This window comes from Chiloscyllium plagiosum, unplaced genomic scaffold (genome assembly GCF_037043375.1).
Source record: "Chiloscyllium plagiosum isolate Xiang-an unplaced genomic scaffold, Cpla_swu_hap1 HiC_scaffold_12, whole genome shotgun sequence".
In the NCBI taxonomy this organism is placed as follows: domain Eukaryota; kingdom Metazoa; phylum Chordata; class Chondrichthyes; order Orectolobiformes; family Hemiscylliidae; genus Chiloscyllium; species Chiloscyllium plagiosum.
This window is the reverse complement of record NW_028270150.1, coordinates 11,387,079-11,405,650: the sequence shown is the minus strand read 5'-3', so window position 1 is coordinate 11,405,650 and position 18,572 is coordinate 11,387,079. Positions and strand designations below refer to the sequence as shown.

Sequence of the window (18,572 nt, the reverse complement as noted above, 5' to 3'; positions counted from 1 at the left end):
TATCAGGGCAGGGCTTATACACTTAATGGTAAGTTCCTGGGGAGTGTTGCTGAACAAAAAGACCTTGGAGTGCAGGTTCACAGTTCCTTGAAAGTAGAGTTGCAGGTAGATAGGATAGTGAAGAAGGCGTTTGGTATGCTTGCCTTTATTGGTCAGAGCATTGAATATAGGAGTTGGGAGGTAATGTTGTGGCTGTATAGGATGTTGGTTAAGCCACTTTTGGAATACTTCATGCAATTCTGGTCACCCTGCAACAGGAAGGCTGTTACGAAACTTGAAAGGGCTCAGAAAAGACTTTCAAGGATTTTTTCAAGAGTTGGTGGGTTTGAGCTGTAGGGAGAGGCTGAAAATGCTGGGGCTGTTTTCTCTGGAGCGTCAGACACTGAGGGGGTGACCTTATAGATGTTTACAAAATCATGAGTGACGTGGATAGAATGCCAAGGTCTATTCCCTGGAGTGGGGGAGTATATAAGTTGAAGGTGAGAGGGGAAAAATTTAGAAGGGACTTAAGGGGCAACTTTCCATGCAGAAGGTGGTGCGTGTATGGAATGAGCTGCCAGGAAATGGTGGAGGCTGGTACAATTACAACATTTAAAAGGCACCTGGATGGTATATGAATAGGAAGGGTTTAGAGAGATATGGGCCGGATGCTGGCAAATTGGACTAGATTAGTTCAGGATATCTGATCAGCATGGATGAGTTGGACAGAAGGGTCTATTTCCATGCTGTACAGCTCTATGACTCTATGTGTTGGAACAAGAAGCAGACAAGAAATCAAAAATGTGCAATTTTACTAACAGAGATTAAGTGTTAGTTTTACCTCCAGTGGTCAGTGACCCTTTAATAGTAAGGTTCAAAGAACAAAGAAAAGAACAAAGAAAATTTGCAGCCCAGGAACAGGCCCTTCGGCCCTCCAAATGGATCCAAATCTACTGTCTAAACCTGTCACCCAATTCCTAGGCATCTGTATCCCCCTGCTCCCCACCTTATCAAACACCTTTCTAAAGTCCATGTATATGACATCAACATTCCTTCCTTCATCTATCAACTTGGTCACTTCCTCGAAGAACTCTATTAAGTTGGTAAGGCACGACCCCCCCCCCCCCCCCCGCACAAAACCATTTTGCCTATCACTGATAAGCCCATTATTTTCTAAATATAAATAGATCCTATCCCTCAGTGCTTTCTCCAGCAACTTTCCCACCACCGACGTCAGGATCACTGGTCTGCAGTTACCTGGAATATCCCTACTACCCTTCTTGTACAGGGAGACAACATGAACAACCCTCCAGTCCTCCGGCACCTCACCTGTATTTAAGGATACCACAAAGATATCTGTCAGGGCCCCAGTTATTTTCTCTCTTGCCTCCCCCAGCAACCTGGGATAGATCCCATCCAGTCCTGGAGATTTGTCCACCTTAATAACCTCTAGCCTACTCAACACATCTAGGTTGGTAATTCCCAGCTTCTTCCTAGCTATCATGGGAGGCACGGTGGCACAGTGGTTAGCATTGTTGCCTCACAGTGCCAGAGACCCAGGTTCAATTCCCGCCTCAGGCGACTGACTGTGTGGAGTTTGCACATTCTCCGCATGCTCTGGTTTCCTCCCACAGTCCAAAAAGTGACATGCCAATACTGTTTTTTTATCTGGCACCTTTACTAAATTGTTCACCTGACTCAACTTTTTCTCAATTTGATAGGGACCACTAAGCCTGGCTTTGAAGGGATCTCCTATTATTGGTAACAGTACTAACATGTTATCCCCTCGGGAAAACATCCGAGTCTCAGAGCATGTATCTGGCACCTGCTTCATTTGACACTGTGCCCTCTTTAGGTGCTGTTCAGCTAACTCACCTGCTTGACTTTGTCTCTCCCTCACCTCCGATGCATAATCTAAGAGTGAGATCTCCAATTTTGGTCCTGTCATTTTTTTAATATCAAAGGCCCTTTCACTTCATGCCCATGTATTAACTCAAAGGGAATAAACTGAGTAGATTAATTTGGGGCATCTTTAATGGCAAACAATACAAATGGGATACTTTTAGGGTGGCACAGTGGCTCAGTGGTTAGCACTGCTGCCTCACAGCACCAGGATCCCAGGTTTGATTCCAGCCTTGGGTGACTGTCTATGTGGAGTTTGCACATTCTCCCTATGTCTGTGTGGGTTTCCTCCAGGTGCTCCGGTTTCCTCCCACAGTCGAAAGATGTGCAGGTCAGGTGAATTGGCCATGTTAAATTGCCATTGTGTTAGGTGCATTAGTCAGAGGGAAATGGGTCTGGGTGGGTTACTCTTCGGAGGGTCAGTGTGGACTGGTTGGGCCAAAGGGCCTGTTTCCACACTGTAGGGAATCTAATCTAACCTCAATTATTAGGGTAATCCTGACAGTATGGTCTTCAAGGTCTGATGCCACCTTTCTAAAGCTCCCTGGGATTCAGGATGATACGCACTGGATTTGAAGTGCTTGTATACCAGAGGTAGTTTGGGCTGAGGTTAGGAATAGGAAAGGTGAGGTCACCCTGTTAGGAGTTTTTTACAGGCCCCCTAATAGTCCTAGAAACGTAGAAGAAAGGATTGCGAGGATGATTCAAGAGAAGAGTGAAAGTAATAGGGTGGTTGTTATGGGGGACTTTAACTTTCCTGATATTGATTGGGAAAGCTATAGCTCAAGTTCGTTAGATGGGTCAGTGTTTGTCCAATGTATGCAGGAGGGTTTCCTGACACAATATGTAGATAGGCCAACAAGAGGTGAGGCCATACTGGATTTGGTTCTGGGTAATGAACCAGGCCAGGTGTTAGAACTAGAGGTAGGTGAGCACTTTGGGGACAGTGACCACAATTCGGTGACTTTTACTCTAGTGATGGAGAGGGATAAGAGTGCACTACAGGGCAAGAGTTATAGCTGGGGGCAGGGAAATTATGATGCGGTGAGGCATGGCTTAGGATGTGTGGCCTGGAAAAGTAAGCTTCAAGGCAAGGGCGTAATTGATATGTGGAGCTTGTTCAAGGAGCAACTATTGAATGTCCTTGATAAGTATGTACCCATCAGGCAGGGAGGAAAGGGTCGTGTGAGGGAGCCGTGGTTTAATAAGGAATTGGAATCCCTTGTTAAATGGAAGAGGGCGGCCTATGTAAAGATGAGGCGTGAAGGTTCAATTGGGGCGATTGAGAGTTATAAGGTAGCCAGGAAGGACCTGAAGAGAGAGCTAAGAGCAGCAAGGAGGGGACATGAAAGGTCCTTAGTTGGTAGGATTAGGGAAAACCCTAAGGCTTTCTATAGGTATGTCAGGAATAAAAGAATGACTAGGGTAGGAATAGGTCCAGTCAAGGATAGTAGTGGGAAGTTGCGTGTGGAGGCTGAAGAGATTGGGGAGACACTGAATGAATACTTTTCATCAGTATTCACTCAGGAACAGGACATTGTTGTCGATGTGAATATTGAGTCACAAATAAGTAGAATGAATGGCTTTGAGGTATGTAGAGAAGAGGTGTTGGAAATCCTGGAAAGGGTGAAAATAGATAAGTCCCCTGGGCCTGATGGCATTTATCCTAGGATTCTCTGGGAAGCAAGGGAGGAGATTGCGGAGCCATTGGCCTTGATTTTTATGTCCTCATTGTCTACAGGAGTAGTGCCAGAAGATTGGAGGCTAGCAAATGTGGTTCCCTTGTTTAAGAAGGGGAGTAGGGATAACCCTAGTAACTAGGCCGGTGAGTCTCACTTCTGTTGTGGGTAAAATCTTAGAGAGAATTGTAAGGGATAGGATTTATGAACATCTGGATAGGAATAATGTGATCAAGGATAGTCAGCATGGTTTTGTGAAGGGCAGGTCGTGCCTCACAAACCTTATTGAATTCTTTGAGAAGGTGACTAAGGAGGTGGACGAGGGGAAAGCAGTAGATGTGGTGTATATGGATTTTAGTAAGGCGTTTGATAAGATTCCCCATGGTAGACTACTGCAAAAAATACGGAGGTATGGCATTGAGAGTGAGTTGGAGGTTTGGATTAGGAGTTGGCTGGCTGGAAGAAGACAGAGGGTAGTAGTTGATGGCAAAGGTTCATCTTGGAGTGCTGTCACTAGCGGTGTTCCGCAAGGATCTGTTTTGGGACCATTGCTGTTTGTCATTTTTATAAATGACCTGGAGGAGGGGTTAGAAGGTTGGGTGAGCAAGTTTGCGGATGATACGAAAGTCGGAGGAGTGGTAGACAGTGAGGAGGGATGTGGCAGGTTACAGCGGGATATTGATAAGCTGCAGAACTGGGCAGAAAGGTGGCAAATGGAGTTCAATGTAGCTAAGTGTGAGGTGATTCATTTTGGTAAGAGTAATAAAAAGATGGGGTACTGGGCTAACGGTCGGATACTTGGTAGTGCGGATGAGCAGAAAGATCTTGGTGTCCATGTACACAAATCTTTGAAAGTTGCCACCCAGGTAAATAGTGCGGTGAAGAAGGCATATGGCGTACTGGATTTTATTGGTAGAGGAATTGAGTTCCGGAGTACTGAGGTAATGTTGCAGTTGTATAAGACTCTGGTGCGGCCGCATCTGGAGTATTGTGTGCAGTTTTGGTCGCCATACTATAGGAAGGATGTGGAGGCACTGGAACGGGTGCAGAGGAGGTTTACCAGGATGTTGCCTGGTATGGTAGGAAGATCGTATGAGGAAAGGCTGAGGCACTTGGGGCTGTTTTCATTGGAGAAAAGAAGGTTTAGGGGTGACTTGATAGAGGTGTACAAGATGATTAGGGGTTTAGATAGGGTCGACAGTGAGAATCTTTTTCCACGTATGGAGTCAGCTATTACAAGGGGGCATAGCTTTAAATTAAGGGGGGGTAGGTATAGGACAGATGTTAGGGGTAGATTCTTTACTCAGCGAGTCGTGAGTTCATGGAATGCCCTGCCTGTAGCAGTGGTGGACTCTCCTTCATTATGGGCATTTAAACGGGCATTGGATAGGCATATGGAGGATAGTGGGCTAGTGTAGGTTAGGTGGGCTTGGATCGGCGCAACATCGAGGGCCGAAGGGCCTGTACTGCGCTGTATTCTTCTATGTTCTATGTTCTATGTTCTATACCTAAGCTATCCATAACCTCCTCAAACAGCCGAGCAGTAAAATTAGACCCTTGATCCAACTGAATCTGTCTGGGTAACTGATACCATGTGATGAAAGCTACTGACTCCTCTACTACACTTTTTGCCTTGATACTCCGTAATGGAGTTACCTCCGGAAATCTGGTAGACACATCCATTATGATTAACAAGGACTGATTCCCACTTTTAGTTCTCGGGAGGGGACCTACACAACCAATTATAGCCCACATGAAAGGTTGTTCAAATGCAGGAATCGGCAACAAAGGTACTGGTTTTATTACCGCCTGTGGCTTACCTACCATTTGGCATGTATGACACGTACGGTAAAATTTAACCACATCCTTGTGCACTCCAGGCCAATAAAAATGTTTTTCTACCTTGGCCTGAGTCTTTCGTAATCCGAGGTGACCTCCTACAGGTAGTTCATGTGCTACCCGTAACACTTCCTGTCTGTAGGCTACTGACAACACAACCTGGTGCACTTTGGCCCATTTCTCCTCTGCACTAACCTGCAGTAGTCTCCATTTCCATCTTAGAATTCTACCTTTCAGATAATAATCCTCCGGAATATTATTTTCCTCCTTTTCAGAGTACGCATCCACATATATATCTTTTATCGTCTTGTCTTGCTGTTGCAAGTTTCTTAGACTTTCAGGACTAAACACATCTGTCTGTTCAGGTTTTTCCTGCACCATTACATCAAACAGGGTATCCACTAACACAACCTCATCTCCTTCATCTTTCTCTTTATTTTTTGCTTTGTGCTGTGACTTATGATAGCGGGATCTGGTTACCACACAGTCTGGGAAAATACCAGGATATTTCAGTTTTAACTCCTCAGTTTCTTGGTCTTCCTTGGGCTTCTCCACAACAAGGAATGTCACTCCCACCTTGGATCCTGCCAAATCATTCCCAAGAAAAAACTGAATTCCTGGAACAGACACTCTGTTAATCACTCCCACTGTAACTTCCCCAGTCTTGAGTTGGCTCTCCAACCTGATCTTACATCGGGGAATGCTAAATGTCTGTCCATCTATCCCACAAATTACCACACTCTTGGGTAACAGACCAGAAAGAGTGGATATTCACTCATCCCTTACTATCAGCAACTGGTTAGATCCTATATCTCTCAAAATTATAATTTCTTGTCCCCCCCCCCCAGTTCTTTCTGGTTTACGCACAGAGGAAAATTCTTTATCGAGATCAGGTACTAACACCATAGCCAGCCCCTGCCGAGGCTGTGCACTCTCCTGCAGCTCCACAGCTCTTCTTGGGGTCTCCTTTGTGACCTTCACTAATGCCATTGGCTTAGCTTCTTTTCCCACATTTTTTCCCATAGTGCCTTTCTTTAACGACCAGCACTGTGTCATTACGTGTCCCACTTTACCACAGTGGAAACACCTGACGCCTTTCACCTCCTTTCCATTCTCTTGGGCTTCTGTTTTATCCTGTGGTAAATTCTTACCAGTGTTCTCTACTCTTGGTTTAGTAGTGTAGGATCCCCTTTCTCCCAATTTTTATCCCTTATAGGACAAACTTCTGGCCTGAAGCTTGTCTTATGAACCAACATGTACTCCTCTGCTAATTCTGCTGCCCTTCTCACTTCCTGAACTTTTTGTTCCTCCACGTGAATTCTTACCATCTCTGGAAGTGAGTTTTTAAACTCCTCCAGCAGAATAATCTCTCAAAATATCCTATCTACTTTCAAAGCACGCACCCATTGATCAAAATGTCTGCCAACATCATTAGAGATCCATCACACCCCAGTAATGCTCTCCAACAACGTCTTCCATCAGGCAGGAGATACAGAAGCTTGAACACACGCACCAACCAGTTCAGGAACAGCTTCTTCCCTGCCATTATTAGAAGGCTGAATAGATCTCTCTAACTTCAAATGTTGATCTCGTTAATATTGATCCTGTGCATTCTGTGTGGTGTACCTGTGTAACTTACACTGTCCAACTTATTTTTCACCCTATGATCTGTATGTCCTTGCTTACTATGATCTGCCTGTACTGCCCATAAACAAAGCTTTTCACTGTACTTAGGTACAAGTAACAACAAATCAAATGGTTAGTAAATTTGCAGATGACACCAAGATTGGTGGTATAGTGGACAGCAAAGGAGGTTGTCTAGGATTATGAAGAGATCTTGATTGATTGGTTCAATGAGCTGCAGAATGGCAAATGTAGTTTAATATAGATAAATATTGCATTTTGGTCAAGCAAACATGGGCAGAATGTATACAATTAAAATTAGGGCCTTGGGTAGTGCTGTAGAACAGAGAGACCTTGGGTTTCAGGTGCATAATTCTTTGGAGTTACTTCACGTACAGATAGAGTATTTAAGAAGGCATTTGACATGTTTGCCTTTATTGCTCAGACCTTTGAGTCTAGGAGTCGGGAAGTCATGGTGAGATTGTACAGGATATTGGTGAGGCCTCTTCTGGCTTACTGTGTCTCATTCAGCTCACCCTGTTATGGGAAGGATATTACTGAGCTGAAGAGGGTTCAGAAGAGATTAACCAAAATATTGTTGGGTATGGAGCGTTTGAATTATAAGGAGTGGCTGGATAGGCTGGGGCTTTTCTCACTGGAGGTTGATCTTATAGAGGTGTATAAAATCATAAGGGGCATCGATAAGGTGAATGGCAAGAATCTTTTCCTGAGGGTGGGGGATTTCAAGAATAAGGGGAATATTTTTAAGGTGAGAGGAGACAGATTTAAAAAAGACATGAAGTTCACTTTATTTTACACAGAAAATGGCTCCTTGGTGGAATGACCTTCCAGAAGAAGTGGTGGAGGCCAGTACAGTTACAACGTTTAAAAGACTTTTGAATGAACACATGAATAAGAAATGTTAGGAGGGATATGGGTGTCATAGGCCAGGCCAGCACTTATTGCTTATCTCTAATTGCCCAAAGGGCAGTAAAGTGTCAACCCCATTTCTGTCTGTCTAAAGTCACAAGGAGGCCAGATCAGGTAAAGATGGCAGTTTCCTTCCTTAAAGGATATGAGTGAACCAGATGAGTTTTTCCAACAATTGGTAATGGATTCATAGCCAATATTAGACTTTTCATCCCATATATTTATTGAACTGAAACTCCACTGCCATAGCAGGTTTCTAACTTGGGTCGCAAGATTAATAATTTAGCAATACATCAACCAGGCCCATCACCTCCCTACACATTTTGCTGGCATCCTTCATCATCTATGAATTCTCAAGTCACCCCAATATCTCTTCCAATCGGGAAAACAAATTTCCATAACATTTCATTCCAGCTGAGACTCCACCCCCCAGAATTAGCTCCATTATTTAAAGGAACGGCGTGCGTTTTGATATTTGCTTGCATTTGTTTTGATCATCTGTAGCAGAAGCCTTTCTTTATTGCATTCCAAAACACATGAGCAACATACAGTCGAGAAACAGAAATGATTCCAGGCTGAAAGGTGTCAAAGCGGCCAGATTTTGATGAAGACTTCAGATCCAGATCTGATTATTAATTAAAATCTATATCACAATTTTCATAGTAGTCATCAAATGATGTCCTGTTGCAGTTCTTGATCCAGCTGTCCCTGTAACACCAAAGCATCAGAAACATGATGTCAGTCAGTAAGATGTAACCTTTTTGTGAGCTTTTATTGTCCAAAGGTATTGGACTGTCCCTCCCGAAGGTAGATGAGGGTGCGGTGGAGCAAATCATTCGCTGCAGAAATATTGTGGCAACTGAAGGACCAAAGGCTACAGCTGAATTGTTGAAAGTGCAATTGTAAGTGAAATGGAGACAGTACTTCCCAGGGACGGAAACAGAAGATTTGTTTGGGCCATAAACGCGGGCTATGGCTGGGAGTGAGACAAAGTGATCAAAGTCAGCTTCGCCTGTAATTAATCCAATGAAACCTGGAACACGACGTGCAATGGTGATGTGCAGAGTGTGACCATCAATATGCTCTAACTAACTATAATATAGGAACAGAGAAATGTTCAAATGAATTACAGCACAGAAACAGGCCTTCCGGCCCTCCAATCCTGCGCCAACCCAGATCATCTATCTAAACCTGTCACCTATTTTCCAAGTATTTACATCCTTCTCTTCCCTGCCCATCCATGTATCTGTCTTGATACATCTTAAATGATGCCATCAGTCTGCCTCGACCACCTCTCCTGTCAACACATCCTAGGCACCTACCACCCTCTGTGTGAAGAACTTTCCACGTATATCTCCCTTAAATATTTCCCCTCTGACCTTGAACTCGTGACCCTTAGTAATTGAGTCACCCACTCTGGGAAAAAGCTCCTTGCTATCCACTCTATCTATAACACTCATGATTTTGTAGACCACAATCAGGTCTCCCCTCAACCTCAATCTTTTGAATGAAAATAATCCTAATTTACTCAACATCTTTTCATGGCTTGTACCCTCCATACCAGGCAATATCCTGGTGTACCTCCTCTACACCCTCTCCGTACGTAATATTCCAAATGTGACCGTACCAAAGTCTTATACAATTGGAACATGACCTGCCAATTCTTCTACTCAATACTCTGTCCAATGAAGGAAAGCATGCCCTGTGCCTTCTTGACCACTCTATCGGCCTGCGTTGCCACTTTCAGGGTACAATCGACCTGAACACTCAGATCTCTCTGTACATCAATTTTCCCCAAGGATTTTCAGTTTACCATATAGTTCACTCTAGAATTGGATCTTCAAAAATGCATCACCTCGCATTTGCCCAGGCTGAACTCTATCTGTCATTTCTCCACCCAACTCTCTAATCCATCTATTTTCTGCTGCATTCTCTGACAGTCCCCTTCACTATCTGATACTCCACCAATCTTAGTGTCATCTGCAAACTTGCTAATCAGACCACCTGTACCTTCCTCCACAACATGCATATATATCACAAACAACAGTGGTCCTAGCCACTGGTCACAGGTCTCCATTTTGTGAAACTCCCTTCCACTACTACTCTCTGTCTCCTGTTGCCCAGCCTGTTCTCCATCCATCTAGCTAATGCACCCAGGACCCCATACAACTTCACTTTCTCCATCAGCCTACCATGTGGAACCTTATCAAACTTCATACTGAAGTCCATGTACATGACATCTACAGCCCGTCCCTCATCAATCAACTTTGTCACCTCTTCAAAGAATTCTATTAAGTTGGTAAGTCATGACCATCCCTGCACAAAGCCCTGTTGCCTATCACTGATAAGCCCATTTTCTTCCAAATGTAAATAGATCCTATTCCTCAGTATCTTTTCCAGAAGCTTCCCTATTTTGATGTCAGGCTTACTGGTCTATAATTACCTGGATTAGTCCTGCTACCCTTCTTAACTAAGGGGACAACATTAGCAATTCTCCAGTTCTCCGGGATCTCGCCTGTGTTCAAGGATACTGCAAAGGTATATGTTAGAGCCCCAACTATTACCTCTCTTCTTTCCCTCAGTGACCTGGGATAGATCCCATCTGGACCTGGGGACTTGTCTACCTTAATGTCTTTTAGAATACATAACGCTTCCTTCCTCTTTATGCCAACTTGACCAAGAGTAATCAAAGATCTATCCCTTATCTCAACATCTGGTGAATACCGATACAAAGTACTCATTACGAATCTCACCCATTTTCTCTGACTCCATGCATATCTTTCCTCTTTTGTTCTTGAGTGGGCCAACCCTTTCTCTAGTTACCCTCTTCCCCTTATATACGAATAAAAGAATTTGGGATTTTCCTTAACCCTGTTTGCTAAAGATATTTCATGGCCCATGTTAACCCTCTTAATTCCTCATTTCAGATTGGTCCTACATTCCCGATATTCTTCCAAAGCTTCATCTGTTTTCAGTCGCCTAGACCTTATATATGCTTCCTTTATCCTCTTAGCTAGTCTCACAGTTTCACCTCTCATCCATGGTTCCCTAATCTTGCCATTTCTATCCCTCATTTTCACAGGGATATGTCTGTCCTGCACTTTAATCAGTTTCTCTTTAAAAGCCTCCCACACGTCAAATGTGGATTTACCTTTGAAGAGCTGCTCTCTATCTACGTTCCCAAACTCCTGCCGAATTTTGCTACAGTTTGCCTTCCCCCAGTTTAGCACTCTTCCTTACAAGAAGTGTGTCCGGCTGCAGATCTTGTTTGACTGTATGATGGCTCTGGAGCATGGCGGAGGGACTCATTATGGAGCATGCTGAGGGGGTCTTTGTCAGCACATTTAGTGAATTGGTCACACAGCAGATTAGGATTACTGAGGTAGACAGGGAATAGCTGATCAAAAGGCAGAGGAAGAGTAGGAAGGCAGTGCAGGTGTCCCCTGTGCTCATCTCCCTCCAAAACAGGTATACCGTTTTGGCTCACCAGGGGAGGACCATGGCACCGTGATGGGCACTATCTTCAACCTATCTTTGAAAGCCTCCCACATATCAAATGTGGATTTCCCTTCAAATAGCTGTGTTCAATCCACCTTTCCCAGCTCCTGCCAAATTTTGATATAATTGGCCTTGGCCCAGTTTTGTACTCTTCCCTTAGGACCAATCTTATCTTTGTCTACGAATATTCTAAAACTTACAGAACTGTGGTCACCATTCCCAAAGAAATCCCCCAGTGCAACTTCTACTACCTGGCCTGGCTCATTCCCCAACACCAGGTCCAATATGTCCCCTTCACTCATTGGACTATTGACATACTACCCCAGAAAATGTTCCTGGATGCTCCTTACAAATTCTGCCCCATCCAGACCTCTGACACCAAGTGTATCCCAGTCAATGTTGGGAAAATTAAAATCTCCCATCACCACTACCCTTTGCCTCTATATTAGATTACTTCCAGTGTGGAAACAGGCCCTTCGGCCCAACAAGTCCACACCGACCTGCCGAAGTGCAACCCACCCATTCCCCTACATTTACCCCTTTATCTAACACTACGGGCAATTTAGCATGGCCAATTCACCTGACCTATCTTTCCATAATCTGTTTATCTATTTGTTCTTCTGCCTCACGTTCACTGTTGGGAGGCCTGTAGTACAGACCCAACAAGGTAACTACACCCTTCTTATTTCTCAGCTCCACCCATAATGCCTCACTGCTCAAGCCCTCCATAGTGTCCTCCTTTAGCACAGCCGTGATATCATCCCTGACCAGCAATGCAAATCCTCCCCTCCCTTTTACTTCTCTCCCTATCTCGTATGAAGCATCTATATCCTGGAACATTTAGTTGCCAATCATCATGCCCTCCCTTCAACCAAGTCTCTGAGATCGCAATAATGCCATACTCCCAGGCACCAAACCAAGCCCTAAGTTCATCTGCCTTACACACTATACTCCTTGCATTAAAGTATATGCACTTCTCAAAATCATGAAGGATATAGGCAGGGTAGGTAGAGAGCTTTTTCCCAGGATGAAGGATTGAGTAACAAGAAGTTATGCTTTCAAGGTGAGAGGAGAAAAGTTTAAGGGGAAAAACACGGAAAGTACTTTACACAGAGGGTGGTAGGTGCCTGGAACACATTGCCAGCAGAGGTAATAGAGGCAGGCATGGTAGTTTCATTTAAGGTGCATCTGGACAGATGCATGAGTAGGTGGGGAGCAGAGGATACAGATGCTTAGGAATTGGATGATAAGTTTAGACAGTGGATTTGGATCGGTACAGGCTTGGAGTGCTGAAGGACCAGTTCCTGAGCTGTAAATTTTCATTGTTCTTTGGTCTTTGTTCTTTCTGACCACTCTCGTCTTTGTCCATGAGTATTCTAAAATTCACGGAATTGTGATCACTATTCCCAAAATAATCCCCAACTGAAAAATCAACCACCTGGCCGGGCACATTCCCTAACACCAGGTCCAGTATGGCCCCTTCCCGAGTTGGACTATTTACATACTGCTCTATAAAACCCTCTTAGATGCTTCTTACAAATTCTGTTCCATCTAGACCTCTAACACTAAGTGAATGCCAGTCAATGTTGGGAAAATTAAAATCTCCATCACCACCACTCTGTTGCTGTTTCATCTTTCCATAATATGTGTAGATATTTGTACCTCTGTCTCACACTCGCTGTTAGGGGGCGTGTAGTACAGTACCAACATTGTTACTGCACCCTTTCTATATCTGAGCTCTGCCCATATTGCCTCACTGCTTCAGTCCTCCATAGTGCCCTCCTTCAGCCCAGCTGGGATATCCTCTCTGACCAGTAATGCAACTCCTCCACCCCATTACCTCCCTCTGTATTCCGCCTGAAGCATTGATATCCTGGGATATTCAGTTGCCAATCATGTCCTTTCCTCAACCAAGTCACAGTAATAGCAGTGACATCATATTCCAGGTACTAATCCAAGCCTTAAGTTAATTTGCCTTACCTACTACACTTTTTGCATTGAAACAAACATTGACCACAGTTCCACTGCATCCATCATCTGTTGTCTGCCTACTCTTCCCCATTGTCACGTTGACTTCATGATCTAGTTCCTTACAGGCTTTAGTTACTACCACTTTACTGTCCACGAACCTTCTCATTTGGTTCCCATTTCCCTGCCACATTAGTTTAAACCCTCCCAACAGCGTTAGCAAAAGCACCCCTAAGGACACCCCCAAGGTTCCAGTCCAGCCCAGGTGTAGACCATCCAAGTTATAATAGTCCCACCTCCCCCAGAACCAGTCCCAATGTTGTTGTGGTTCTGTTCGCCGAGCTGGAAATTTTTGTTGCAAACATTTCGTCCCCTGTCTAGGTGACATCCTCAGTGCTTGGGAGCCTCCTGTGAAGCGCTTCTGTGGTGTTTCCTCCGGCATTTATAGTGGCCTGTCCCTACCGCTTCTGGTTGTCAGTTTCAGCTGTCCGCTGTAGTGGCCGGTATATTAGGTCCAGGTCGATGTGTTTGTTGATGGAGTTTGTGGATGAGTGCCATGCTTCTAGGAATTCCCTGGCTGTTCTTTGTTTGGCTTGCCCTATAATGGTAGTGTTGTCCCAGTCAAATTCATGTTGCTTGTCGTCTGCGTGTGTGGCTACTATGGATAGCTGGTTGTGTCGTTTCGTGGCTAGTTGGTGTTCATGGATGCGGATCGTTAGCCGTCTTCCTGTTTGTCCTATATAGTGTTTTGTGCAGTCCTTGCATGGGATTTTGTACACTAAATTAGTTTTGCTCATGCTGGGTATCGGGTCCTTCGTTCTGGTGAGTTGTTGTCTGAGGGTGGCTGTTGGTTTGTGTGCTGTTATAAGTCCTAGTGGTCGCAATAGTCTGGCTGTCAGTTCGGAAATGCTCCTGATGTATGGTAATGTGGCTAGTCCTTTGGGTTGCGGCAGGTCCTCGTTCCGTTGTCTTTCCCTTAGGCATCTGTTGATGAAATTGCGCGGGTATCCGTTTTTGGCGAATACCTTGTACAGAGGTGTTCCTCTTCCTCTTTTTGCAGTTCTGGTGTGCTGCAGTGTGTTGTGGCCCTTTTGAATAGTGTCTTGATGCAACTTCATTTGTGTGTGTTGGGGTGGTTGCTTTCATAGTTCAGGACTTGGTCTGTGTGTGTGGCTTTCCTGTATACCTTTGTGGTGAATTCTCCGTTCGGTGTTCTCTGTACCATCACGTCTAGGAATGGGAGTTGGTTATCCTTTTCTTCTTCTCTCGTGAATCGGATTCCTGTTAGTGTGGCGTAGAACTTCTCGCATTTTTTCCTGATTTCTCTGTTTTTGTACCTAATCTACTTTAGTATTGAAGTATTGTAACTAGGTCCTTTGTACTGAAGATGACAACATGTATGGCGACATTATACAATTTTCACTGTACACCTGCACATTTGTATTTGAGTACATGTGACAATAAAACCAAATTCTAATTCTAAACCTTCAATGCTGTTGAGGAGGGAGCTACAGGATTTTGACCTCGTGACACTGAAGTAACACCAAATGTTTCTAAGTCAGGATGGTGAGGAACTTGCAGGGGGTGGTATTTCCATGTATTTGCTGTCCTTGTCCTTCGAGATTGTGTGGCTGTGGTGACTCGGTTTGGAAGGTGCTGTCTAAGGGACGTTGGTGAATTACTGCAGTACACCTTGCAGATGCTCTGCTGCTCCTGACCATCAGTGTTGGAGGGAGTGAATGCTTTTAGGTGTGGTGCCAGTCAAGTGGGCTGCTTTGTCCTGGATGGAACACTCCAACAAATGCAACCATCTTTCTATGTGCCCCATATGCCCCTGGTTTCACACTGACTCCAGTTATGCTCAGTCTTCTTGATGCCACACGAGATCAAATGCAGCCTTGATCTCAAGGACAGTCACTCTCCCCTCACCCTCTGGGATTCAGTTCTTTTGTCCATGTTTGAGGTCAGGAGCTGAGTGGCCCTGGTGGAACCCAAACTGGGCGTCACTAGCAGGTTATTGCTGAGTAGGTGTTGCCTGATAGCGCTGTTGATGACACCTTCCATCACTTTACTGATGATCAAGAGAAGACTGGGATGGATTTGTCCTGATTTTCATGTTTCTTACATTCCTGGGCAATTTCACACATTGTTGGGTAGGTGCCAGTGTTGTAACTGTATGAGATGAGCTTAGCGAGGGGAGCGGCAGGTTCTCGAGCACAAGTCTTCAGTACCAAGACTGGAAAGTTGTCAGGCCCCATAGCTTTTGCAATATCCAGTGCCTCTAACTGTTTCTTGATATCACGTGGATTGAATCGAATTGGCTGAAGACTGGCATCAGTGACCTTGAGGAACTCTGGAGGAGTCTGAGATGGATCACCAACTCGGCACTTCTAGCTGAAGATTGGTTCAAATGCTTCAGCCTTATCCTTTGTACTGATGCTAGGCACCCACATTATTTAGGATGGATATATTTGTGCAGCTTCCAGCTCCACTCAGTCGTTTAATTGTCCACCACCACTAAGGAAGGTAAAAGGGTTGTCAATATTACTGGCCGAGATAATATAACAGCAGGCATCCATCATCAATATCGTCATCTGTTAAGTGACACAGTTCAGAGCAGACTGATGTCTGTAATCGATTTGAAAGGTAGACAATTGTTTTATGATATTCTTTGACTCTTATTTTCAGTTTGGACTCCATCTTGATGTTTATGTTTGAAGAGCTGATACAATGCCAAAATAATCACACCTCATTCAATGGGAACATCTTCCCCATTAATTTACAGCAACTTTGGGAATGTTTCTCCTGATTTACTTCAGACACAGTCTCAGAGCCTCACCTGTATTGGGCTGCCGCATGCTCCTAATGTCCATCAGGCTAAAATCTTTCTCCCAATGATGAGCATCAATTCACCACATGTCCGTGACCAGTTCACCAGAGCTGGCCAGTATGTTAGACAGCAGCCTTCCAAAACACACACCCCATTGTGTCATTCTCTACGGTATATAACCACTGTAACAGGCTCTATGATACACATCCTTCCTGTAACGTGATTTGGAGATGGACTGGGGTGTACAAAGTTAAAAATCATACAACACCAGGTTATACTCCAACAGATTTAATTAGAAGCACACTAGCTTTCGGAGCGCCACTCCTTCATCAGGTGGTAGTGGAGAGCTCGATCCTAACACACAGAATTTATAGCAAAAATTTACAGTGTGATGTAACTGAAATTATACATTGAAAAATTGATTGTCTGTTAAGCCTTTCATCTGTTAGAATACCATGACAGTTTCACTTCTTTCATGTGTAATCACAATCCAAAACATATTAAAACATCCATCCCCTATGGACAAGCCCTACGCATACACCGGATCTGCTCAGTTGAGGAGGAACATGACAGACACCTGGAAGTACTCAAGGATGCCCTCACAAGAATGGGGTACGATGCCCAACTCATCGGCCGCCAGTCCCAACGTGCCACAACAAGGAACCGTAATGACCTCCTCAGGAGACAGACACGGGCTGCAACTGACAGGGTATCCTTCGTTGTTCAGTATTTCCCAGGAGCTGAAAAACTACACCATGTTCTTCGTGACCTGCAACACATTATCAATGAGGATGAGCACCTCACCAAGACCTTCCCCACATCTCCACTACTTGCCTTTAAACAACCGCCAAACCTCAAACAGATCATTGTTCGTAGCAAACTGCCCGGCTCTCAGGACAACTCCATACAACCCTGTCACGGTGGACGCTGCAAGACGTGTCAGATTGTGGACATAGATACCACTATTACACGTGGGAACACCTCCCACCTTGTACATGGCAGGTACTCATGTGAGGAGAAAGTGAGGTCTGCAGATGCTGGAGATCAGAGCTGGAAATGTGTTGCTGGAAAAGCGCAGTAGGTCAGGCAGCATCCAGGGAACAGGAGAATCAACGTTTCGGGCATAAGCCATTCCTGAAGAAGGGCTTATGCCCGAAACGTTGATTCTCCTGTTCCCTGGATGCTGCCTGACCTGCTGCGCTTTTCCAGCAACACATTTCCAGGTACTCATGTGACTCAGCCAATGTTGTCTATCTTATACATTGCAGGCAGGGATGCCTGGAGGCATGGTACATTGGGGAAACCGAGCAAAGGCTACAACAACGGATGAATGGGCACCGCACGACAATCAACAGACAGGAGGGTTCCCTCCCAGTTGGGGAACACTTCAGTGGTCCAGGACATTCAGCCTTGGACCTTCGGGTGACCATCCTCCAAGGGCGGATTTCGGGACAGGCAGCAGAGAAAAGTGGCCGAGCAGAGGCTGATAGCTCAGTTCGGTACCCATAGGGAGGACCTCAACCGGGACCTTGGGTTCATGTCACATTACAGGTGACCACCATTACACTATACACACACACACAGATACTCCTACACACACACACTCTCACACACACCCACTCTCACACACACCCAGGCACTCCTATACACACACACACGGACACACATATACACAGACGCGCACACAGACACCCACACACACCCTTATAGACACACACACTCCCACACTCACACATGCACCCCCTCACAGACTTAAGACACTCTGCATTCACTACACAAACACATACACTTTCTCACACTCACAACCCCCAACCCAGACAGATACACACACACAGACAGACAAAGACCTACATGCACACATATATTTTGTGGGGTGAATTTGTACTTGCAGAGTTACATTGTACTTTGCTCAAAAATTGCATGAATTCATGTAAAACTCCGTTATCTCACTTGTTAGATTAGAATCAATCTAAATATCATGGCATAGACAGAGAACACAGGGGGCTAACACCTTCAACCCTTTTTGCAGTGAGAGAGCATTTTGGTGATAGTGGCCACAACTGCCTCACATTCTGCATAGCTATGGAGAAGGAGACAAGCAGGCACAATGGGAGGAAATTTCATTGGGGAAAAGGAAACTATGATACTATCAGACGTGCGTTGGGAAGCATGGACTGGGAGCAATTGTTCCATGGAAAGGGCACTATAGACATGTGGAGACTGTTTAAGGAACAGTTGTTGTGAGTGATGAATAAATATGTCCCTCTGAGACAGGCAAGAAGGGGTAAGATAAAGGAACCTTGGATGACGAGAGCGGAGGACCT

The 18,572-nt window shown here is 44.8% G+C and overlaps 1 protein-coding gene across 2 annotated transcripts in view; it reads right to left on the bottom strand.

The window, feature by feature from the left end:
* Positions 1 to 8,436: 8,436 nt before the first annotated feature.
* Positions 8,437 to 18,572, bottom strand: part of LOC122555590 (lysozyme C-like) — a 37,458-nt gene continuing 27,322 nt past the window's right edge. For both annotated transcript variants that reach the window (XM_043701618.2, XM_043701617.2), the window contains one exon: positions 8,437 to 8,660. In XM_043701618.2, coding sequence (XP_043557553.2) covers positions 8,585 to 8,660 — 76 coding nt within the window. In that variant the 3' untranslated portion in view covers positions 8,437 to 8,584. The remainder of the gene's footprint in view (positions 8,661 to 18,572) is intronic.